This window comes from Arvicola amphibius, chromosome 12 (assembly GCF_903992535.2).
Source record: "Arvicola amphibius chromosome 12, mArvAmp1.2, whole genome shotgun sequence".
Classification (NCBI taxonomy): domain Eukaryota; kingdom Metazoa; phylum Chordata; class Mammalia; order Rodentia; family Cricetidae; genus Arvicola; species Arvicola amphibius.
In genome coordinates, this window is record NC_052058.2 from 85912104 (window position 1) to 85937964 (window position 25861).

The 25861-nt window shown below is 47.5% G+C and overlaps 1 protein-coding gene across 1 annotated transcript; it reads right to left on the minus strand.

The window, feature by feature from the left end:
* Window positions 1–3012: 3012 nt before the first annotated feature.
* On the minus strand, window positions 3013–25861 carry LOC119827155 (chitotriosidase-1-like). The gene is given in 18 exon segments (XM_042054033.1): window positions 3013–3086; window positions 3906–4030; window positions 4428–4567; window positions 4999–5106; window positions 5922–5939; window positions 5942–6128; window positions 8040–8153; window positions 9302–9426; window positions 9629–9791; window positions 11064–11120; window positions 11670–11735; window positions 11737–11797; window positions 11800–11844; window positions 14296–14402; window positions 15320–15460; window positions 15570–15726; window positions 24713–24854; window positions 25742–25861. Coding segments are annotated over 18 exon segments (1950 nt in total).

A 25861-nucleotide genomic window follows, 5' to 3' on the forward strand; every position in this document is an offset into this window, starting at 1 on the left:
CCCTGTGGCCAGAGGATACTTTATAGAGACACATGAGTATTAAAGGAATTAGGTTTGCTATGTGACTCATCTCCAGTCAGACAAGAAATATCAATTCCTAGCGGCTGGATGTTAACATTAAAAGGATAAATGATGCTTAATTGATAAACTTTGGGAGGGCCGTGCCCTGCCGTGCGATGGTATTTCAGTAGGGGAACTCTCTAGGGTGCAGAATGGATTTCTGTACCTGAAGATAAAAATGGGAGGAAATTAGCTGGGAGTTTAGCTCAGCGGTGCTCAGCAGAGTGTTTGTCTAGCATGCAGGAAGCATGGTGTTCCACCTCTCACGCTACAAAATTGGGCGTGGCAGTTCACACCTGGAACCCCAGGGTTTGGGAGGTAGAGATGGGGATTGGAAATTCAAGGTTTTCTTTCAGTTCTAAATTCAAGGCCATCTTGAAATTCATGAACATTAAGTAATATTGGAATTTATATAATTAAATTAAAAATGAAATAAATGATGAAATATTTTAAAACAGAAAATAAATGAGCCTCAAGCATGAGCAACGGAAGAAGAGAAACAGTGTCTGTGCTTTAAGGATCTGGAAATATGGGGGCAGAGTTCACTGTTCCCTGAGCACCACAGTTGCAGATGCAAATGAGGGAGCAGAGGCTGCAGGGGGGCAGGAAGCATCTCTGATGTGCCAAGACCCCTGGGAAGGTTCTGAGGAGACAATCCAAGGCTGGCTCTAGGTGGGAAGTGAGGCTATCAAGGAAAAGAGATGTACAGGGCGGAGGGAGCCAGAACAAGACGGTGCCCTGCAGTGCAGTCTGAAGTGGCAAAGGGGGGTGATGAGCCACACTGTACAGAGCCTCGCGTGCCTGGGCACTGACTGAGCTGGCCAGACTGAGGCAGGGACACGAAGTGGTGGCCCAGGAGCCTGGATCACTGTTATTACCCACGAGACCACTGATAAGGTAAGAATTGGGATGGTGGTAGGCCTGAGATCGGAAGAAACAGACACTGTTCCGGGAGACTTGCGTACGAGGCTGTGGTCGCAGCCACTGACCTGGGGTTTGGATAAGGCACTGTGCTAGAAGAAGGACCAGGATCAGGGCTGGGTGAATGGGAAGAGAGAACCAAGGCAGGGGCTCTGACTTATGAACTCAGTCAACAAAGCAGCCAGGAAAAGGGGGCCACCCGAATGACCCAGCATCTGAGGATAGTATAGGCAAATCTTTGGAGATTTATAGGAAGCTCCAATGTGACCTCTGCTGAGGGACCTTTCCGACCACACTGCCCCACCCACACCCTCTTCCAGTCTCCAGACACACAGACTTTCCCTTGTAGCCCTCGCTATCACCTGAAAGGGTCCCATTTGTTCCCTGTCCGCTGAATATTGATATTGGCCCTGGAAAGCCCAGCCCTGGACACGTTGCACCCCCAGCCCACTCCCACCCCACACTGCTCCACCCCGCTGTGTCCACTCAGCTCCAGGACTGAGATGTTACAGATGCTTGCTTTGTGCTGAGGAGCGCATGGAGCCGTGGAGGACACGGAGTCCTGGGCCCAGAGCCCACAGTGGAGGTGGAGTGTCAGCATGAGCGCAAATGGCTTTCAGTGTGCTGAGTGCTCCAGGTTCAGAAAGAGCCATTCAGGAAAGGGGGTGCACCTGAGTAAGCTGGGTGAGGGGGCCCATCTGGAGGCGCCACACTGGGATCTGAATGCCTGAGGTTAACCCTGGCAGCTGGGTACTAGGGGGTGGAACTCGTGTGGCAAGAGGAGGAGCTAGGGACTTTATTCCTTGGGTTGAGAAAGCTGTGTTCTAAGCAAGGGGGTGATTGGATTAGATCCCTGATTTATAAAGATCAAACTGGTTGGGTGTGGAGGATGGACTAGAGATAGAAGAGTCAGGGAGAAGAGAGACCAGGGAAAAGCCATGTCTGAGCAAGAGGTGACCTGGCCTGTGCTGAGGCAGGGCCATGGGTCTTGGGGGGGGGGGTGGAGTGGACAGGGGCATGACGACCAGAGAGAGGCCATAGGCCATACTTACCCATGGATAGAACTAGCTCAGACAAAAGGTTGGGTATCTGGGAGGACTTTGGCCATTTGAATGCTCGGGAGAGCATATTGTTCTGACAGGAGAGTATGTCGGCTTCTTGATTTAGTCAGCAGACAGAAGGCAAAGAAAGGGGGAAGATGCTGACTCAAACTGGCACCAGATACCCTCTCCCAGTCCCCCAGACACCAGGAGTGCCCTCATCTGACAGAGGAAACCCAGGCTAGTCCCCCACCTGAAGCCTTTAGTGCATGGTGGGCCTATAGTTACCCCGCACTCAGCTGTGCTCCATAAGGAAGCTGCCCCCTGGCCCGGCTCTAAGTGGTTAGGGATTTCTTCAGGGACTGTGTACAAAAGAAGGCAGTTTTGGGCAGCAGAGCAGACTGCAGAAGGCTGAAAGACAGTTAGGATGCAGAAATGGGCAAGGCACTCTTAAGGTGTTGTGGTTGTGCTCAAACAAACAAGAGCCCAGTCACCAACCTCTCTCCAGACCTAACTCATTCCTGACAGCCTGTCTGAGTCACTTCCCCAACCAGGCTTCCAGTAAGTGCATGACAGGATGGACCTTTAGGGAATGTGAAGACTTTTTTTAAATGCAACCATCGCCCAAAGCTGCAAGAGATGTGTATTATTCATTTGCTATTTCATTTCTGATTGTTTATTTGAGACAATGTCTCACTCTGTAGCCCAGGCTGCCCTGATGCTCAAAATCCTCCTGCCTCAGCCCATGAGTGCTGAGATTGTAGGCATGTGACACCCCATCCAGCTAGATCACTCTTTAATAGGTGGTCCCCAAGGCATGTGCTTGTCTTGGCCCATTTTAGGCCTTTGTTCTGAACTCAGAACTAGCTAGAATCAGTCTTCTACTGAGATGCCTGTAAAATGCGGATGACGGTCATTCTGTGTCATCTGGGAGTGGTGGTCGAGGTGAGGCCTGTGAGAGGCCCCATAGGCTTCATTTCCAAGTGAACGCTTAGTCCTTATGGAAAACACTGGAGCCCAGGCAGGTGCCTGGGTGACTCAGTCCACCAAAGACTGGTGGCTTCACTAGTGGCAGCAGACAGAACAGTAAGCTGGGAAAAACTCTTCTCTGCTGCCATCGCATGTCCACTAGGGAAATAACTGTCTAGCAGAGGTTAAGCTTCTTCCCCCAAAGGCTTCTGAACCAAGGACCAGCGGACATGCGGGGCCTGCCCATGTCCTGCATGCTGTCACCTGTTCCTGTATGCTGGCAGATGCTTACTGGCAGGTGGACTCAGTGAGGGGAGACTTTCATGGGGCCTGGCACATCCTAAATGTACCTTCTGGCTCTGACTTTTGCCTGCTGTATGCCACCCCCGTCCTCTTGGTCCCCTAGGGAAGTTTCTGAGTCAACAGGATGCTTTTGCCTCTTTGAGTTACTTACTATATCAGGGGTGAAAACTAAAACTCTATCTTGCAGGTAAAGGGGAAGGCCAGAAGACACAAAGGAAGCCAAGAAACTGAGCAGACCACAGCCACGACCAGTGCTGGGCACTGCCTGGAAGACCACCTGAGCTAGTAGTAGGGAGCTGGGTACTACACACCAGCTGTGACACCTAGAGGTCCCGCACAGCAGGGCAAGGGGTGGCGTTCTTCTTGGTGAGAGCAAACAGCTGTCCCCAGGCTGAGACCTTGGAGGGAGTCCTGTTTCCACACCCTGGCAGGTATTGCCAACACGAAACAGGAAGGGGGCGCAGAAGCACAGTTTCAACAGTTCCCTTAGCTCCTGGGGTGCATGCAGCTTGAGAAATCACGATTTTGGGGCACAGCTGTTTCCTCAGAAAGACACATGAGGGGGGGGTGTGTACCGCTCTCCCTGAGTTAGCCTCTGGTTCCCCTACTCACTCAGCTCCTGCTGCAGGGTCCAGATGAGAGGGTACTGGCCCTGTTTGCAGAAGGAACCAGTGAAATCATCCAAGTCCAAGGCCCAGACGATGGCCCCTCCCAGCCCCTTCTGTTTCATAGCTGAGCTGGGGGGATGAGCATATATGGGCCATGAAAGTATTTCCTACTGGTTGTTACAGGTTCAGTCACCACAGGGAATCAGCTCTCAGTTTCCAGAAATTTCTGAAGCAAGCGTTGTCTACATACCTTCATTTCTTTGCCACCCTCAGGATTCCTGAGCAAATATACTGTGGCTGTGTGTTCCCTCAGAGATATTCAGAGCACCACGAGGTTTGTCCGTGGAGTGTCTGGGAGCTGACGGAGAGTGGTCTAGGCCCCTTACCGACCTCACTCTCCTTCATGGGTCCCACCCTGTTCTCGGGGTCCATCTCTTCCTTCTCCACCCTGTCTGCCTACAGTTTCCTCCCTGTATGACTACATTCTGGGCTTTAGGACTTGCCTCAAGCACGCTTCCTCCCACACCTTCCCCATCTCCTTGAACAGCATCTACTCTTTCCAATTCCCACAGGACCCTTTATCAGCATTTCTGAAAACTCCAGATCTGGCCAACAGACTGGATAAAATCCCATGTCCCACCACACATATTTCTGCCTCCCATGTGCCTATAGAATTTACAAATCTTATCAAGAGGATTACTTATGCAGAGAAACCTCTCTCTCTCTCTCTCTCTCTCTCTCTCTTACACACACACACTCTCACACACATATACACACACACTCTCTCACACACACATACTCTCTCTCTCTCTCACACACACACACACTATGAATGAGTGTGCATGCATGTTTCTCTGTACTAGCGATTGAACCCTGGGCCTGTACATGCCAGGCAAACACCCTACCACTGAGCCACATTCCCACCTTCATGTGGCTCCTCTTCATCAACAGATGATAAATGTTTAAGATGCTGTCATGTGAAGAGGGTGAAGTGTTGGGGCACTTACAAGAACACCCGTCCATGAAGAGCGTCTGAGGGCTCGTGTTATTGACAGGCCTTAGATCTGCCACTCCCTCCCAGTAGGGCTGGGCCTCACCTTAGCTCTGAAGCTTTCTCTGTCATCAAATCCCACCCATTGGTTGTCTTGGAAGACGTAGGACACCTTCTGGTCCTTAATTCTGCGTTCTCCCTTCCAGGAGCAGACCTATAGAACAGAGCTGTGTTAGGGAGGAATAATACTAATAGGTACTGATAAACAGGCCTGCCTCCACGTTAGGCTTGAAACCCATCTTTTAAGACAAACTGGGCTCATTCCTGTTTATGATTAAACCTCTGTTTCTCAAGGATTGGGTTATGCCCCACCTGTTACTTTAACTACAAATGGTTCTGTATTGCCTGTTCCAGGAAATGACAATTCCTTTGTTTGAAAAGGGTTGTTATGACCACCTTGCTATGGCTACCTTATTATGACCACCTTGCAATCATGTTTTGTTTCAGGAGGTCTTTATGACCAAACATGATACGCTTAAAGTTCTGCTCTTGTAACCCCACTTATTTGCCTAACAAATCCCCCATATAGGAACCCCCCTACACCTGAGCTATAAAAGCCTTATCTTCCCCAGGTCTAATGCTTACCTCTTGAACCCTGCCTTAGGAGGAAGGCAGCCTGTGTACATGAATTAAAAAAAAAACTTTCTTTAATTAATTTGGCCATGATTATTTGGGCCAGTGGTCTCTCTTCTTGAATCTTTGGGATTAACACTACCTGTTCCAAGAGGAGGCCAGAGGTTGAAAACTACCCATCTGAGGAAGCCTAGAGAACATGAGAGGTTCTGTGGATTTAGCCTTCAGTTACTTGAGCTTAAGGATACACACAAGATGGCCAGGGTAGAATGGAGTTCCCTTGGCCAGAATTCTCCATGCTTCCCTCCTTTTCTCAGCAACTGCAGGAGAAGCCCTCTCACCTCTCAGGAGCCCCTGGCCCTCCACCATACTCAGGAGAGCTAAAGGCCTTCTTACCTCAAAGTAAGCCAGTATAACCCCCCTTCCCTAGTATAGGGGCCTGGAGTACCAGGCCCTGTAACTGGGGTCCCAACTCTGTCGTCTGATGAAGAGGCCAGGGTGAAGTAGCATCCATAGGTGGGCATGCCAAGGATCACACTGGCAGGTGTCCCCTTCTGCAGCCAGAGCTGCACAGCAGCATCCAGATAGAGAAGGTGGGCCTGGCTAATCTGCCTTTACCTTAGTTCTGATTGCCTGCGAATGGGGTTCTAGAGAGACGGGGGAAGAGGACCTCCTCTGCTGGAGCCGAGGCTCTCCACGAGCATCCCGCTCATGCCCATCTTTCAGTCCCACCTTAGACTCCTGAACCCTGGGAGAGAAGCTGCAAGGTCCAATAGCCAGATTCGGGGCTCAGGAAACAGGCAACTGTCTACCAGACAAAGAGTCACCGATAGTCCACTGTGTGCCAGGTTCTGTCCTAGAGGCTTGGAGTACATCACTGAAGGATGCAGACAGAAATTCCTGCCTCACTCGGCAAAGTGCTTAGTATTCTAATTCTAATACAAATAACCGTTTGAATTCAAGGAATTAATGCATATACAAGCCTAGCAGATGTGATGCGGGAAGCTGTGAGCATTTTCTCTGTTAGTTATTATGGTTCTAAGATTCCCCAAAGAACAAGATCGGGGACTTGGGTCTGCATGACCAGGGTCTAACCACTCACCTCTGAATAGGGGCTTTCCACAATCACATGGAAGTTGGCATGCAATCCTCGTCCAATGGCTGAAAGATACATTTGATCTTGTTATACTGAATAAGTACTGATAGGTGAAGATTCATCCTTCAGGCCTAGACTGTGGCTCATTTTCCTCAAGGTGAATAAGGACAGTTTTCATTGCATTGATTTCTTTTTGTTGGTCTGAAGAATTTACCCATGATCGAACCCCAGCTTTCTGAGAGAAAAGCTTGGGCTCACCCTGAGAACCTAAAACGGAATTTTTATGTATGTTTGGACAGAGGACTCCTCTGGCTGGAATTAATCCTCGGACACACAGTGCAGCAAGCAGAAGACCTGTGGTCAGAGGGAAAGGCCTCCTCTCCCAGCCCAGAGAACACCAAGCTGTGGACTTCAGTCCCACGTGCCAACCAGCTTTGTGGCTTTGGTTCTCCAAGGGGCTGAGCTATTTAGCTTCCTTTAAAACCCAGGCTATTTTCCGGATGAGGTGAGCAGTCATGCCTGCTGTGACTCCAGCTCACAGTATGAACTTCGTGAAAAGGTCAGAGAGATAAAAATGTCCTACTCCAGCCAACAGAGATACGGGACACCAAAAGGAAAAGGCATTCGAATTTAGGGGGCCCTGTGGTGGTTGGCTTGAGAAAGAGAAGTGATCTGGTTATTCTTTTTTTTTTTAAATATTTATTTATTTATTATGTATACAATATTGTGTCTGTGTGTATGCCTGAAGGCCAGAAGAGGGCACCAGACCCCATTACAGATGGTTGTGAGCCACCATGTGGTTGCTGGGAATTGAACTCAGGACCTTTGGAAGAGCAGGCAATGCTCTTAACCGCTGAGCCATCTCTCCAGCCCATGATCCGGTTATTCTTGACTTGTAGGTATAGACTGGGCTTATGGAAATTATCCAGACTTCTCAGGAGAAAGAGTCAGGCAAGAAAACACAACTGCAGCCTAAGACCAGCCTGGCCTTTTCTGAGGCTGGGTAGTTTCTCCCTGAGTGATGCTCGCCTGGCCTTTTCTGAGGCTGGGTAGTTTCTCCGAGTGATGCTCTCCTTGGCATCACCAACCTTGGACTAGGGATGAGCATGTGAAACATGGGAGTCATATTGGCTGGAGAGTCAAGTTAAAGCTTCCCCATTGGTCCCCTGTGTGTCTGATGTCATTAAAGTGACTTTCTCTGTTATCTAAGATGCTGCCGAGAAGTGAGGCTTCACCCCCAAGAGTGCAGGTTAGAATAAAGTGGCAAAGACACCAGGGAAACCCTGGTTCCTTGGTGTCTCGCTTGGCTTTCCTGTTTTTCTTTTTCATTAGAGGGTTGGGGTTCAAATGAGGCCACTGAGCAGGTCCTGCTGCACAGAGAACCCCGTCTTACCCACCGACCACTTACCACACTGAACCCAGACGCTGTCTTGCTCTCTTCTTGCCTTTTGTAGAGGGGACTGTTGTGTCCTGTGGTCTTTTCCAAGGAGCCGTGGAAGTCATAAGCCATAAGGTTGATGAAATCCAGGCTCCTGCAGGAGGAGTGGGAAGAGGTGGGAACATGGGTGGAAGGTGAAGACAGGGGCCTCTCTCCCTGCTTCCCTTAGTGTGTGGGTGGGGAGGCAGCATAGGCATGGGAGGCTCACTTCTGGCTCTGTTCATGACATTCTCCACCCGTCACCCCTAGACCAGTCTCGTTTGCACTGTGGGGCTGGCCGTTGTCTTTGATGGCCTCCCCGTTTACTGTCTCTTCAGCACCCTCAAGTGCTTACTGTTCTGTGCAAGAAAACTGGTTTGATTTTGCCACTTTGGAAGCAATTTAGCTCAGTGCTTCCCAAGCTTTAGGATTACACAAGTCCCCTGAGAACCCCACTAAAATGTAGGCTCTTACTCAGCAGGCTGCATTTCTAACACACTTTCTAATGCTCCCCCATACACACACACACACACACACACGCGCGCACACACACACACACACACACACACACACACACACACACTCCATGTAGCTGGCCTGGCACTCACTGTGCAGAGCAGGATGGTCTCAGATTCATTGAGACCAACCTGCCTCTACCTCCTGAGTGCTGGGAATGAAGGCACACACATACACACACACACACACGAACACAAGTGCACTCACGTGCACATACCAACTCCCAGGTGTCATATGGGCTGCAGCTCCACGCACCACACTATGGAGCTAACATGTCACCTCCCATGTTTTGTAGATGCTTAAGGGCTTTGCTCTCCCTCCCTGCTCCAAAGGTGTTCTTTCTTTAACTTCTCCCAAGGAAGAAAGGAACAAACACCCCCCCACACACACCTGTAAAAAGATCTGGAACAACCGAGCAGCATATACAAAAAACATACTTCCCAGACACCTGGGAACACCTGAAGGCCACATCCTTTTGTTGTTGTTGTTTGTTTTTCAAGACAAGTTTTTTTCTGTGTAGCCCTGGCTGTCCTGGAACTAGCTCTGTAGACCAGGCTGGCCTCGAACTCCCAGAGATCTGCCTGCCTCTGCCTCTCGAGTGCTGGGATTAAAGCTGTGCACCACCACCGCCTGACTGAACGTCACATATTGCAGGCAAAGATGGGTTCCATTTCCAGGGAGCTCAAGCACCCTGGACCTCTTCAGCCTTGGAGGACATGGGGTCTGCGTAGACTGCCTGAGACTCACGGAGCAATCTTGTCCACCTCATAGCCAGCAGCCACATGGTCTTGTCCAGTGAGCACAACTGCAGTCAGAAGGAGTCATTCCTTCCCTGAGGTCTGGGCTGCCTCCTGGAAAGCCATGGCTAAGTCCTACAGGAAGAATGCGGAGTGAAGGCAGAGGCAGGAACAGCAGGACCCTCCACCCTGTCACACCTCCAATCCCACCCATAGGTGTTCACACTCTGGAGTCTGAAGCTGCTGGCCCTGGGGACATAGCAGCACTCAAGCACTGTAGGGCCACCACCCCGAGTCACTTGGCAGACTAGGTGACTCTAGTCACACCCAGCCATACTTACAGCAAGACCATGAGTCTCTCTTTGTCTACTGTGGGGCTCCCGCTTCCTGGGTACTCCCAGTCAAGGTCAAGACCATCAAAACCGTGAGTGCACAGGAACCTTATGGCTGAGGTGACAAAGGTTTGCTTGTTGCTGGCTGTGGCCACCATATCTGTGAACCTGTGAAGTGCTGGAAGGGGTGTGGCCTGACTGGGGCTAGACCAGAGACCCACTGTCTTGCTCACAGGCAACTAGGAATGTACTCAGGATCCCAATCTCGTATTTACACCAGGAGGGGCTGTTCAATGGCTGCCAGGGCTGCTGGGGTGTTTGCTGACAGGTTAGGGCCTGATTACCAAAAAAAAACAATGAAAGTGCTTTCTAACCCCCAAAGTCAATGTCACCAGGGCTGTCCCAGTCCCCTTGCAGTCCCTTTAACTGTATCACTGTCAATCAGAACCACCCCACCCCCTACTCTCCATGAGACTGGAAGAAAAGGCACAGACTTCTAAGGGGAACAACCAGGAAGAAGCTGGGAAACTGGGTGCTGTCCTCCGGCTCCGCGATACACCCCACGCCAAAAAGAAGAACAACACTGGGGACCCCTTGGTTAGCTGGTTAAGTGGAGGGCTGTGTGCTGGCACTAACCTTTGGGCTGCCCAGAGATCTTCTGAGTTTCTACATTGGCCCCGGGGACATCTTTCCCCCTCTTCCCTCCTTGGTAGAACCCCTCACCCCACAGAAGTCTTGGAAATTTTAAGGATTTTAACTTTTTTTCCTTCAAACTGATTCTATTTTTATTAACTTCTAACATAATTAAATTAATGCTGTTAATTCTTAGGTCCATGTCTCTGGGAATACTGAGCTAAAAACCTTAACAATGTTAATAAAAAATGTGTTATTTTGGGAAGTTGAATCATAACATCTATTGAACTCTCAAAAGGTCTTTTAGCACCAAAATATTTTTTAACTATATAAAGTTTTGGGAACAATATATTCTAGATCTTTAGGATATTTTTAGCTCCATTATTTTCATAAATAAAAAAACCATTACAGATGTGGACAATAATCTGGCAGCCAAGCTCAATCTCACAGAGAAGATTTCTCATTCAAGCACTCAGAAAACAGACTGTGTGCTGTCTGGAGTCCCTGGTCCCCTCTTCCACCACTTCATGGAGGAAGAAACTGAGGCTGGAGTGGTCAGAGCTCTCTGCTGTTTTAGATTCTGGCCTTCTGATAAGACTGGGTCTATGCAACCTGGAGCCAAGCCTGCACCACTGCCGTCCTAACCTGATAAGGGCTTAGAACCAGAGTGAAAAAAAATCCCACGGTCCAGGACCCCACCCTTGTCATGCTTTGGCCTGCCCTATCTTCCCTGAGGAGGGCTCTGTCAGCCAGTGTGCCACATTCCCTTCCAAAGGTTCTGCCACCCACTCGTCCAAGTCCACTCACTTCTGGGTACCAAAGTTCCAGCCCCCGACAGCTAACAGAGTCTTCAGCTTGGGGTTCCTGAAAAGACAAGAGATGTGCGAGGCTGCATCTTACCAGCGTGTAGGATGGACAAGAGCTGAGGCGAGAGGAATAGTAGGGACGGGTCTGAGCATGCGCTGACCCCTGTGTACACAGCTGCGCTGAGTGCGTTTAGAGATGCAGCTTGGGACACCAAAGATGTGTGTGACAAAGAGGACGCTGTGTCTAACTGGGGCAGCATTACACAGGAGCACATTCCCAAGGAACTCAGGAAGTAAGTGGCCAGGATCCTCAGAGGGGCTTTGTAAGGTAGCTCAAGATGGGTACATTTTAGAGCATGCCCAAGAGGAGGGAAACTGCTCAGGGTAGAAAACAGTTCTGCAATTCGGATCTTGTTTAGATTTAAACCAGAAGGGCCTTTACAATTTTCTCATCTACCCCTATCTCTTCTATATAAGCACAGGTAAGCAGAGAGAGACGGGGGTGGGTGGGCTGGGGCGGGGGTGCAGGTCGATGCAATGATGGAGAGTTTCTGGATGGGAGAGGGGTAATCTGTCCACCCATCACCCCTCCTCCCATTCGGCTCACATCTTCTTTAAGCTGTTCAGCTCCTGGTAGAGAAGTTTGTCGTTCCACTCTACAGAGCTGAGCTTAGATGAGATGGGTACACAGGCTGGGGTCTATGTCCCTGGGTAGGAATCGCGCGCCCCCGGTGGGTATTGGGCCCAGCTGGTGTAGTAGCAGACCCGTTTTGCAGCAGAGGCTGATGGGTAAAGGGGGTGGGGATTAAAGTCCGTCAGCAGAGGCCCTGGGAACTGGCGGTCTCTGCCCGAGGTGGATAATGCCCATGAGTTCTTAGTTACCCAGCTGAGGGTTGAGAGCTGGACAGAAATACAGCTTGCTTTTGTTTGGGCAAGCACTCCCAGTTAGGAAAGCGTTTGTATAGGTTAGTCACGGGGCCACAGGCCACGCGTCACTGGCAGGACCCTCATTACCAAGCTCACTCCACCCAGTGCAAACCGAGGTTCACGAGCCTGGGAGACTTCTCAGCCAGCGTGACTCCTGAGAGGGCAGAGCAGGGTGCTCAGATCCTGGTCTCCTGACCCCTTGACAACCAAGGTTCAGAGTCCAGGTCCCTTGGGCCAGGGCCTGAATGACAGGCTTCCGTATCTGCTCCAGGGCCTGAAACCCTGGGCAGCCCTAGGCGGCCCCATCACAAGGCCCAAAGGGAGTTAACATGACATGTTCTTTTGCCAAAGGAAGAGAGGTGGAACCTTCAGAACACAGCTGGGAATACTCCACAATGCCAATTAAAATGCAAATGTGTGAAGCGGCAGAGAGAGGCCGTTCCAGTTACGGGCCCTGGCTCATGTTTCTTTAATCTTCCATTAGAGCACTTTGCATTTATTTGTTATTCCTTGTAGAGAGCCTACATTTGTCAATGTCATGGCTAAGGTTCGGGTAAAGCGCCTATATTATGCAGGAAAGGTAGCTTGTGTCATGTGTCCTTATAACTTGTGAAAGGCTGCAGGGGAGCTCCTATGCCCAGTGGGCTAACGCTGATGATCCCTTGAAGAGCAGCCCTGAGTGAGGACCAGGGCATCAGAGAGCAAGATTTGTGGTCTCCATCCCTGCATCAGTTAAAAGAACTCTGGGTCCATGTCCTGTTCGGTCTTGGTCCATCTGGACTCCGGGGTCTCCTCCTGAACAGCTCCGAGATGTACAAGGTACTATTTCATGCCAGGGACTTGGTGGAGTGGTGAGCTTGGTGTCGAGGCCCTGGGACTTCCTTTTGTTCCAACAGAATCTCTTTACATCCTCCTGACTGTACTCCTCTGTGTGTCCAATGTCAGGGAGAAGGTGGAAGAACGGACGGGGTGTAAGGTGTCTGTGAGTGAAAATTCAGTTCATGGACACCCAACCCTGAGCACGTGGTCAGCTCTGAAAGAGGAACATTTGGGTAGTCGGTGGTTCTGATGGAAATAAACCAGGAATAGATCTTGTTAGGAGTGAGTGTATAAGGATGGGGGAGCTCCTCATAGCTAAAGGAAGAAAGAGGAGACCCAGGCAGAAAAGATACCCCAGGGCACAAAGGAAAGAATCAGGAGGTCATTTGGAGCCATGTCACACCACTGCCCATCGGATGCTCCAAACACATTTTACATCACAGAGTCAATATGGCAGTGAGGTAAAGCAGGCCCTCTTGCATGCCAGCCTACTGCTTATATAATCAGCTTCCTCCTCTTTGAAGTGGGGTCATCTGCCCACACAGTGTCTCGTAGGATAGCTTGACGGCTGTGAGTTCATGGCTGAGTGCTGACACAGGCTGAGTTCTGTTCAGGGTGCTTGCAGACATTAATTCCTGGTCCACAGTCTTCTCCCTGTGCCGCGCTGATGTAGCCTATGAGCGGCCAGGGCTTCATTTAGCTCTTGGAGAAATCTCTAGCCTCACTACCTCCCAATACACGTTACCTCTCTGGGCTCCTGTTCTAAACCTAGCATGCCTGGTGTCTTCAGAAGAAGAGCCTGAGAGGCCAGCATACCTGAACCACTGATGCCCAGCAAGCAAGTGGGATAGAAAGAGACTTGGGAGTCTGAGTTGTTGAGATGCCTGGGAGATCTGAGATCTTTTTTGTTTGACGTGGGAACCCCCTTCTGACTCTCTTCAGTTCCACACCCACCGGCACATGCAAGCACACATGTCCTCTCTGAGCTACAGGGTGGGTCCACAGGGCTGGACTTTGCTTCCCGTAGCCCTGGGCTCAGAGTCTGGGAGAAAAAGAGCTATAGAAACTGCAATACACACTAGAAAGTGTGCAAATGCTGCCAGAGGAGATACGGGAGCAAGGGATCTTGGGAGATGCAGAGAGGAGGACACAGCTGGTCCTATGGCCTGGAAGGAGTGAGAAGAAGGAATGGTGGGGCTTTTAGGGAATTGCAGGGGGCTGAGCTTGGAAGTTAGTTCTCCTGGTCCAGCAAGAGCTTTTGGGGGGTGTGTGTCCATCAGTGATTTTGTGTGCACATGTGCTGGAATGGAGGAATATAACAGAAATAGAATGTTGGTGTGTCTGTTTGTGTATATATGTGCATGCATGTGTGCATGTACGTGTGTGTATGTGCACATGTATGCATAGTGGCTGCAATGGGGGAGTATAGAAGACATGGGGATGGGTTTAGGGAGCAAGTACTGGCCTAAAAAACAGGTGTCACTTACCCCACTGGACCATCAATAGAGTCATCACACCTGATAAGCCAAGAAAAGAAGCTGAGGTCAGGATACCATTCTCACGGCCACAGGCCCAGGCCTCACGTGCAGGTGGCCTGTAAAATCAGAGTCATACAAACCAAGCTACTTCCTTCCAGAGGAGACTCAAGTACAAGTAAACTGTTCACCTCTTCACCTAGACTTGACAGCCCAGGGCCTGCTTCAGTCCAGGCTCAATCCCAGAAGCTGATGGAAGTTTTCACGGCTATGAGGATGCTCTAGAGTCTCAATAGAGAATGGGGTGGATTTGGGAAGATTATGGGAAAACAGCAGGCAAGTGAGGTATACAGAGGAAAAGCTCCTCTGTGGAATGGGAGGTGACCCCACCCCAGGGCTGGGAAGAGCCCAGCTGGAAGGGCTGGGCAGGAGACCCCATCTTCCGATGGGCTTGACATCTGGTCCCTCTGGAACCAAGGACTTATGATCCTGCCACTTGCCACAAGAGGCTAAGAATGTTCCAGCAGCCTTGGAGACCTAGCAGAATTCTTCAAAGAATTTGTTTCCACCTTTCTGGTGACCTTGTATTTTCTTTTTAATCTAAAAAGAAAAACCTGCATGAAGTTTGCAGGAAAAGGCTGGGAGACTGTGGTGATTAAGAGCGCTTGCTGCGCTTGCAGAGGCCCTGGGCTCAACTCCCAGCGCTCACATCAGGAACTTCATGACAGCTTGTGATTCCATTCAAGGGATCTGGTGTCCTCTTCTGGCCACTGTGAGCAGCTGGATGCATGTGGTACACATAAACTCACACAGGCATGTATACATATACAATAAAATAAATTATAAATACATATGCTATAAGTATTTAAAATAATATTTAAAATAATATTTTATTTTGTAAGAACAGCCATGTTCTTGGCCCTCAGGATGCCTTCTCAGGGGACAACCAATACAAGGTTAGGGAAGGTGACCCTTGGGTGCTGCTTCTTGAACCTAAATACTCAGGAGGGAAAAGACATTCAGCACAGGGACTCACCAAGGCATTTCCAGGAAAGGGCCTGTGGAAGAACTTCCCATTACAACACAAACACTCTTGGGCTGAAAGGGGTAGTCAGGCGAGGAGGCACAGACAAGTGGAAAGAACCCAACATCTCCTGCGCCCTTTTGCTTCCATGCACTGTATGAGGGAGCCACAGGTCATGCACACCCTCAAACACCAAGGCTCTTGAGGCCCAACCCACTCTCCCTGTGCAAGACTATGCACCTGTCTAGGCCATGAACTGCACCGTGATGCTGGCTCTGGCAGATGCCAGTCCCATGCACACCAGCTCCACAGATCTTGCTCTGCTCTTAGCCAACTGGCCTGCTGCGCACAGCCACCTGATGGAGGAGGGATAAGGGCTGTGGGTAGCAAATGGAGAACTGGGATGTCCAGTGTCCTGGCTTGAAAAAACACGACACATTGATCTTTCAAAATTCTTGCTTTTCTGGAACGATCAAAGGACATTTGCCATGGCCAAATCAGGAGACAGAGGGAAGAAGTGGGAAGGGAGTTCAGTCTTCCTGTTAGCCAAGCGTAACTCTGCACTTTGTGGTGGACACCGTGTGCAGCCCCAAGCCTCCTGCCACCCAGGAGAAGACAAGGGACTCACCGGCCAGGGCAGCTGTGGTCTAGATCAGGTCTCCCAGTCTTCCACAGCCTTCCCTTGAACTTCATTCAGTTCCTCCAGCTGTGAGTTAATTGGCTCACAAAGAAGCTATTTTTATGGTGTTATTTTTACTCTCTTCGTGATACTAACTTGTTTCACCCATGATTGAGGAAATATCCACAGTGATAAACAGCGATTAAGAAACCAGCAGTAGTCAAGACCTGTGCAGTGCCAGCTTCCTACAGCTTCCGTAACGAGCTGGGACCCTTAAACCAGCAGGAACTTCGTCTGCCCTGGCTCTGGAGGAAGCAGTCTGAAATGAGTGTGTGGAGGGGCTGTGACCTCTCTGGAGGCTCTAGAGGACTTTCTAGATCTGGCAACCCAAGTCATCCCATGACCTGTGGCAGCACGTTCCCGCTCTGCCTGCCTGCGTCGCGCATGGCCTTTCCCTGCATCCTCGTGTGCTTTTCCTTGCTGCCTCTAAGGACACTGATCCAGTGTGGTCTCATCTCAGGTTCCTTTCCTTCTTTGTCTCTACAAAGACCTTTATTGCAAACAAGGTCACAGTCTGGGGTTCTGGGAGGGGTATCTTTTTAAAAAAAATTATTAAATACTTTCTTTAGCAGTTTCATGTATGTATAATAAATATACCCTGCTTACTCTTGTTCCTCTCCTGCTTTGCATCCATTTTGCTATAGTTCCTTGAGAATTTCACACACTATATTTTGATTGTACCCACCCCTCCCATCTCAAATCCACTTCCGACCTAACCAGTTTTGTGTCTCCTCCTCCTCTTTTCTATCCAGTTCATCTGGGTTGCCCATCCTGGGGGTGTGGCCTTCCGCTGGAGCATGGACTACCGACCAGGGACCACACCCTTAAAGAAAACTGACTCTCCCTCTCCCTGCAGTTACTGCTTGCTCCTAGCTCCTCAGCTAGGATGGGATTCTGTGCCCACTTCCCCTCTCCGAGCCTTTGGAAACGGGACTGTGATACATATATTCCATTTATGGCTGAATACCCCACAGTCTCCTATTCGCTACATCTTACCAGTTACTGGTATCTGTTTTAGCCACCAACTACTGAAGAAAGAGACTTCTCTGATGAGGGTGGAGAGATGCATAGATCTATGGGTATAATTATAGGTTGGTTCAGTGCTGTTTTAGTTTGGGTTTTTATTGCTGTGAAGAGACCCCACGACCACGGCAACTCTTATAAAGAAAACATTTCATTGGGATGACTTGCTTACAGTTTCGGAGGTTCAGTCCGTTATCATCATGATGAGGAGCTTGGCAGCCTGCAGGCAGATGTGGTGCTGATGAGTAGCCGAGAGTCCCACATCTTGCAGGCAACAGGAAGTAGACTAAGACACTAGGTGGTATCCTGAGCATAGGAAACCTCAAAGCCTGCCCCCACAGTGACACATTTCCTTCGGCAAGACCATACTTGCTCCAACAAAGTCACACCTCCTAATAGTGCCACTCCCTGTGAGATTATGGGGCCAATTTCATTCAAACCACCATAAGTGCTTTGTCCATTTAGTAGAATAGTAATAAATTCTCCTCTGGAGCTTCTGATCTGTCTAGCCACAGATTCTTGGCACCAACAACCATCAGGTATGGGCTTCATCTTGTGGAACAGGCCCTAAATCCAAGATAGTGACTCTAATGATAGGCTTCTTTGGGCTGAGTGGGCATGTCTTTCCAGGTCAGTAGTTATTGTAACCCTGAGTCACAGTGGGTTATGACTGATGATCACTTCTCTCCTCCAGTAGTAGCACACATTGCACCTTCCAGCACTGGGAAAGCCAGTCAAGGGGTGGAGCCTCTGGGTGAGTGTGACAGCAGCTTGACTTGTCCATGTCCGCTGACTCAGGTGTGTGGTGTCTTCGCAATAGGGACTCACCGTCAAGGTCCAGAGAGAAACCAAGAGCGTTGGCAGTAGCCTGGAATGTTTGGAGGTCTATGGGACCTCACTGCCCAACGTCACTAAAAGAGGTTACCCACTCCTGGCACTGGGCCTTTTATTTGTTTGCCTGAGGTGTCTAGTAAGGGCTTTGCTACCCTGTTATAGGATGGCTCCATTTAAATTTCATATGGGAGCTTCTACAGTAATAATGACTGTACTTCTACAGTAATAAAGTCATTTTCGTATGACGTTTTCAAGAGACATACAGTGTTCTCTTTCCCTGTATTCCCTCCTCCCCTCTGCTCTCCCATTTCCTCCCCCAATTAACCCTTCCCTCTCCACTAACCCCCTGTAAGGCTTCCTGCCACTGTGTTCTAGCTCTTTTTCCTTGAAACTCCCCCCATAGTCTTTTACTAATTTCCTGACCTCTATGGGGAGTCCAAATGAAACATACATATACGGGTATTTACTCACAAATGAGAGAAGACATGTACTGCCTGTCTCTCTGGGTCTGGGTTACCCCCCTCAGAATGGCTGCTTTTAGCTTCACCCATTTACCTGAGAATTTTGTAATTTCATTTTTCTTAACATCTGAGTAATATTCCATTGTATAAATGTATCACATTTTCGTGATCCATTCATCAGTGATGGAAATCTAGGGTGTTTTTGTTTCTTGGCTACCGTGAGATTAGCTGCAGTGAACTTGGATGAGCAGGTTTGTCTGTAAGAGGATATACAGTCCTTGGTGTATGTGCCCAACAGTGGTTTGGCTGGGTCATGTGCCAAATTGATTTCTAGCTTTGTGAGGAAACTCCACACTGTTTCCCATAGTAGCTGCACCAGTCTGTACCCCTACCAGCAGTGAATAGTGCTCCCTTTTCCCCATATCCATGAATTTGTCAACTTTTTTTGTTATTTTTTTATAATCTTAGCCATTTTGACTGAAGTAAGAAATAATCTCAAAGAAGTTTTAATTTGCATATCCCTGATGGCAAAGGCTGTTGAGAATTTTAAAAAGCATTTCAGAGCCATTTGTAGTTCAACTTCTGAGAATTCTTTTTTTTTTTTTTTTTTTTTTTTTTGAGACAGCCCTATCTGTCCTGGAACTCACTATATAAACAAGGTTGGCCTCAAACTCTCAGAGATCCGCCCACCTCTGCCTTCCTAGTGCTGGGATTAAAGATAGGCACCACCATACTCGACTTCTACTTAGGTTTATGCCTCATCTTAAATTGGGTTGTTTTCTTGATGTTTAGTTTTTTGAGTTCTTTGTGTAGTCTAGATACTAATCCTTGTATATATAGTTGGTAAAGATTCTTTTTTCATATTTTGTAGGCTGCTTCTTCACTCAAATGCTGGTGTCCTTTGCTGTACAAAAGGTTTTTATTTTCTAATGTCCCATTTATTAATTGTTGGCCATAATGGCTACACTACCAGGATCCTGTTCAAAAAGCCCTTTCCTGTGTCAATGAGATGGCGAGGTATGTTTCTTGGCGGCAGCAAAAAGATGGATTCTGTTTTCTAATCAGATCTGTTAGTGTCCTTTTGTGGAGGAATTGAAACCATTGTTGAAAGATGTATATTAATTCCTGCAATTTTGTTTGCTTTCGTGTTTTCTCAGACACCTCAATCTGAAGAGAGAGGACACAGGGAACAAATAAGCAAGACCAAGACAAGTAATCAAAACATACCTGAGCCCCTCATCTCTCGCCCAGCCCCAACATCCCTGCTTCCATACAAGTCCCTTCTCCCATTCAGGCCTCTGTCTTGTTCTGTAACCCACTTAGTTTAACGAGGGCCGTCTGTCTGACCACTGGAGCCTGGCAGGCTCGACCTGTGGATCTGCAGCTGAAAACGATGACAGCTCTTTGAAATGATTATATAATCAGTGTAATGAAAACTCAGGAGTCAGAAATGGAGATAAAGACCTGGTAAATGCAAGGACAGAGGAGAGTCATTTGGCTGACCCTCTCTCCACGTTTTTTCTGATCCACCAGCCCTGGAATACTTTTTCCTCTCCCCCTGTCCTCTCTGGCAGAACTCCTAAGTCCTCCAAGAACTCTAAGGCTAATCATGGTCAACCAATCGCTGACTTCATGCTTTGATTTAAGGTGGCTTTATTAGCACAGGAGGTTGGCTGCATGAACAATTCTCCCACAACATTTCCATTTTTTGTCTAAAAAGGAAAGGTTTTAACTCTAACCATGTGAAATTATATATGATAATAATTATCAAGTAAGAAATATATTCACAATGTCTAGTTCATTAGTATTTGCCAAATTCAGAGAAAATATTCTATTATCTATCTTATCTTGGTGAGTCCAAAGTTTTGTAGCTAATTTACTTTCTATCATAACTAAGTGTAGTGATGAGGCAAGAAGGCCTGCTTTTCATCCCGCTCGGCTCCCGGCCACCTGGCTAGCTTATGCCCTAAAATAACAACATACAAACTGTATTCATTTAAACACTGCCTGGCCCATTAGTTTCAGCTTCTTACTGACATCTTGACTAACCCATATCTAATAATCTATGTAACACCACGAGTGGTGTCTTACTGGGAAAATTCTAGCATATGTCCATCTTGGGCCGGAGCTTCATCACATCTCTCTCAGAGAGGAGAGGCATGGCATCTCACTAAGCCATCTACCTCACTTCCTTCTTCCTGTTCTGTCTACTCCACCCACCTAAGGGCTGGCCTATTAAATGGGCCAAGGCAGTTTCTTTATTAACGAATGAAATCAACACAAACAGAAGACTCTCCCCCATCAACTAAGGAAAAACTGTAACTATAACTATCTAATTTTTAACCCCATCAGAGACCCAAGAAGGATATAACATTACCTGAGTAACAGGAAGTACAGAACAAATAACTTCCAAAACTAAGTAAGGACAGAGACATCTGGCTGCCTGGACAGTCACCCCAAGGTTCCTCTGCAATGTTGGGTGTAGGTGGGTTTTCCTGTCCCACCAGTTCACTTCCAAAATAACCACACATAGACTTATTATTAATTATAAATGCTTGGCTGATAACATAGGCCTGTTACTAACCATCTCTTTCAACTTAAATTAGCCCATATTTTTAATCTACGTTTTACCGTGTGGAAGTACCTTTTTTTCAGCACATCATGTTCATCTCTTACTTCCTTGGCATCTGGCTGGGGAATCTGCCTCCTCTATGACTTCTTTCTGTCTGCAAGCAAATCTTTACCAGCCTAGCTGTTGGCCATTTATTCCTTTTCTAAACCAATCCAAGTGGCAAATCTTCACAGTGTACCAAGGGATTATTCCACAGCAGGTGGGGCATCCCTCTCCAGCCTACAGGCCTAGAATACATGACAGACTTTTCTGTGGAGCAGGAATTTTGAAGGACTAACCTACTTTGTTTTGACAAAGTTTGGTAGTTGCCTTATTTTGTGTCCAGCTTGTCCAATTTGGACAGCATACTGTCAGCAGTTGGGCAAGGACAGTTTCTTTGCCCAATGACTAACTTTGCCATAAATGAAGCAAACTCCACATGGAAGTTCTTCAGTGACCATCATCTTCTCTCAAGTAGATTGGTGCTGCCAGGAGTAGATGTGTCTCATTGCTATGAAAAGTCTTAGGTTATTAAAACATCTTAAATGCCATATTCTGTAGGTATCTGAAGTGTTTGAAGATTCCCATATTTATCTAAAATATATCTCTGTTTAATCTTGAAAACATAGTCACAGATTTGATTGTTAGAGATGACTAACTACTAACCTGTATTTCTGAATTATACATTACATTTTAAATGAGCTGCATAAGTACAATACTTTAAACAAGAGTAGAAACATATATACAGTATGACAAAAATAACCTTAAATTTGTATCCATATACAAAAATATTTTAAATAGGAGTAGAAACATATATAAAGTTATTATAAAATAACTTTAAATTTGTATTAATATACAAAAATCCACACCAATGTAAAATATTTGAGACTAGTGATTGTTCAAAAGTATACTCAACAATCCACCCTTTTATCCCATCATTTCTGTGCTATATCCCCCCTTTCCCCTTCAGAAAGAGATTCCTGAATCTAATTTCCTTTGTTCAGCTTTTTTCCTCACCATGACCAATAGCAACTTGCAACCAAGTCCTTTAAACGATGGCAAGCATCCACTGAATGACCCAAAACCATTCATCCCACCTCTTGGGAATGTGAACCTTGTGTTCTTAAAATTATCCTGTTGTCTGGGGCAATGGCATCTTTAGGGGACCCTGAGAATATCGAGATTATGGTCAAGTCCTGGGAAAGTTAGCTGTATCATTTGTTGTCCAGTCTCTGTATAATGGGAAAGTATAGGGCTTATCTGAATTCTTGACTAGAGTAGTCTGTGAAGCTGGACCATCTCCGCTAGCAGCTTTGAAGCTGTTTTGGATGCAGAATTTTGAGGAAACTGTAATGGGGCATTCTGGGAGACTGGATCACCTGGGCTACTTGTCTTCATTGATGTCTACTCTTTTTGTTCTGAAAACACATAAACTTTTAAAGGTAACATATTCATCTGCATTAACACATGTGTGGAATGTGTGGCGTGCACAAGTCAGCTAAAGATGATTTTTGGTTTTATGTTTGAGCAGGTAAAAGGCATCTGTCAACTTTATGAGTCCGTTTGGACTGTATAACCAAACTGCTATGTAAATCTCCATCCATGTCATATATGGCATGTAATATTAGTCATAAGAACTCTGTAGCCAACAAGATTTATTGTATCTCATCCAGTCTCAGAACTATTCCCACAGCATATATGTCACCTGTGTGTAGTCTTTCTCAGTTTTTTTCATGTCTGTAGTCAAGATTTTCAGGAGGTCTCCCCCAATCAAATCTGGTCTCTATTCACTTTGAAGGAATCCATAGCTTTTTGTCTCTTGTGGAAACAAATGCATAACCTTTCCCCAACACAACATATTTTCTGACTTCCACTATGAAGTTAAGACATTCTAAGGTTTAGAGGTTGGTTTAATTTAGCAATTTCCGTAATGCAATGTCTCTCAGCAGCTATTGTTTTTTGTACATTAGCATTAAAAAATTCAAATTCAACGAAATACCATATACGATCCAGACACCCTGTGTATTTCCCATCTTTATGTGGCTTGTGTTTTTAAATACTACTTTACTCTTTCTTTAAAAATTTTATTATTTTTAAATTATTTTTTCCATGACGGTCTATGCCCATTTTCTTTTCTTTCTTCAATATCTAAGCATGTTCTTAAATATACTGCCCATTTTTAGAGGTTTTCTGTATCTGGACCCGAGTTCATTAAGCACTTGCAGCATTCTCTGACTGCATGAGAAAAATTTTAAACTACCATGTCAACCTTCGAATGGCTCAGCTTAGCATATGGTGCTTGCTCATGGTGCTGACAGCTGGCTCCAGCCGGCAGGCGATGGCTGGTAGCCTTGAAGAGACTGCAGTCACCCGGAATCCTCGCCAGGAAGCCATATTGGATTCCATGTTCAGGACTTTTTAAAAAACATTTTCAGGCCGTATGTGCATATACATGGCCCAACATTGGGTGCCAGGTGAAATGATTACCTAAATTGTTTCAGTATAATAAAAACTCAGGAGTCAGAAATTGAGATAAAAACCTGATAAATCCCAGGAAAGTGGAGAGTCGTTTGACTGACCCTCTCTCAATATTTTTCCAATTCACCAACCCTGGAAATCCTCTCTCCTTCCTCTCTCTCCATGTCCTCTCTCGCAGGCCTCCTAAATCCTCTAAGGACTCTCAGGCTAGTCCTGATCAGCCAATCCCTGGTTCTGCCCTTTAATTTAAAGTGGCTTTATCGGCACAGGGATTGGCTGCACAAATAATTCTCCCACAACAGCTCTTCCCTGAGAATCCACTGGCAGCCATTAATTCAGTAGCTGTGGGAGCCCCTCCCCTTGACTGATGACCAGCCCAGTTTTCTTTCTTTCTTTCTTTCCTTCTTTCTTTCTTTCTTTCTTTCTTTCTTTCTTTCTTTCTTTCTTTCTTTCTTTCTTTCTTTCTTTCTTTCTTTCTTTCTTTCTGTTTTGTTCGAGACAGGGTTTCTCTGTAGCTTTGAAGCCTGTCCTGGAACTAGCTCTTGTAGACCAGGCTGGTCTCGAACTCACAGAGATCCGCCTGCTTCTGCCTCCCAAGCGCTGGGATTAAAGGCGTGTGCCACCACCGCCAGCAACAAGCCCAGTTTTCTGCAGGCCCAGTGGAGGCATCTGCAGCTGCTGTGATACCATGATGCAAGGCTATGTCCTGGCCAGAAGACAGCATCCTATGGCCTTCTCCCCTTCTTCCAGCAACCCTCCCCCACCCCAGACAACCCTTTTGTAATGTCCCCCGAGCCTTAGAGGAGTCAGAATGAATGCTCTGGTGAGGGATGGGCATTCAATCCTCATTTACTCTCGGCGTCTGGAGCAGCCATGAGTCTCTGTATTGACTGATGTTCACTGGCAAGGAAAGCTTCTCTGAGGAAGTCTGGAATTAACTTTTTCACTTTGTTTTGTTTATTTCAAGACAGGATTTCTCTGTGTAGCCCTGACTGTCCTGGAACTCTATTTACAGGTGGCCTTGAACTCAGAGATCCACCTGCCTCTGCCTCCTGAGTGCTGGGATTAAAGGTGTATTTCACCACCATCTGATGATGAGATTAGTTTTATCAATGGACATAAAGATAAATATTTAGAAAGCACTTTGGAGCTGTGTCAACTTAGCTACACAATGACACTAAGTTGTCCCCTGGGGTCCATGACTTTCTCAACCATGGGTTTTTAACTGGGTTTATAATCAGTAGCTCGGATCCAATCAAAGAATGGCTTAGGGAGTTCACAACTTAGCTCACTACAAGACCCTGATATGTGCAGATTACCAATGCTGTGTGCAATGTCTGGTGTGTGCATAGACTCCAGGGCTTCCAGGGATGCTAAAACAGCTACAGGATTTAGTGTTTGGTTTAATATGAGGAGTCTGATGGTCAAGAGGTGAGGTTTGGTTGCAAAGGCCATGGCCACCTGTGCTGGCCAGTTTTTATGTCAACATGACACAAGACAGAGTCATTTCAGAAGACTCCTTTGGAAAAATGTCCCCATCAGATTGGCCTGAGGGAAAGCCTGTGCTACATTTTCTTGGTTGATGATTGATGTGGGAGGGCCCATCCCACTGTGTGCCATTTCTGATCAGCATGCTATAAGGAAAGCAGGCTGAGCAAGCCACAAGGAGCAAGCCAGTAAGCAGAACCTCTCCATGGTCTCTGCATCAGCTTCTGCCTCCAGGTTCCTGGCCTATTTGAGTTTCTGTCCTGACTTCCTTTGGGGATGGGTTGTGACGTGGAAGAGCGAGCTGAGATAAACCCTTTCTTCCTCCAGTTGCTTTTGGTCATCCCAGCAATAGAAATGCTAACTAAGCCCCTCTAGTGAGTCAGAGCCCCTGAGCTCTGTTTCCTTTGCTCATCAAGAGAATTCTTCAGAGGAGTGCTGTGAAGGCATGGCATGGAAGCTGGTATTCTTGTTTTGGTTTTTGGAGACAGGGTCTCGCTTTGTAGCCAAGGCTAGCCTGGAACTCACTATACTCCTGTCTCAGTCTCTTGAGGTCTAGGCTTGCAAGAGTGTACTATATGGTGGCCACTTCTGCCTGCTTTCTGAGGTCACCAGAGATCTGTCACCTCTGAGATAAGCTCTCTCTAAGGTCCCTCAGAAGTTGACCTTGGTACTCATGTGATGTTCTGTGTCCCCACTTTCCTGCGAAAAAACCGCCTTTGCTTCAGTGTTTCTGACCCCACTTGGGATCCTGGAGCTGTCAGAAGTGCCTGGAATCTGCTGCTGTGGGTGGGAGGGGGTGGGCTGATGGAGGGAGGGAGGCGGGTAGCAGAGCTTCTCTTGGGGTTTTCTTATGCCCTCACCTCCATGGCAGACTGTCTGGCAGCTTCATGTCCCCAAGAGTGCCTGGTGATGGTGTCCGGCTGCGGAGCTGTTTGAGTGTCCCAGTGTGCCAGGGATTCTGCACGCACCATAGCCACCAT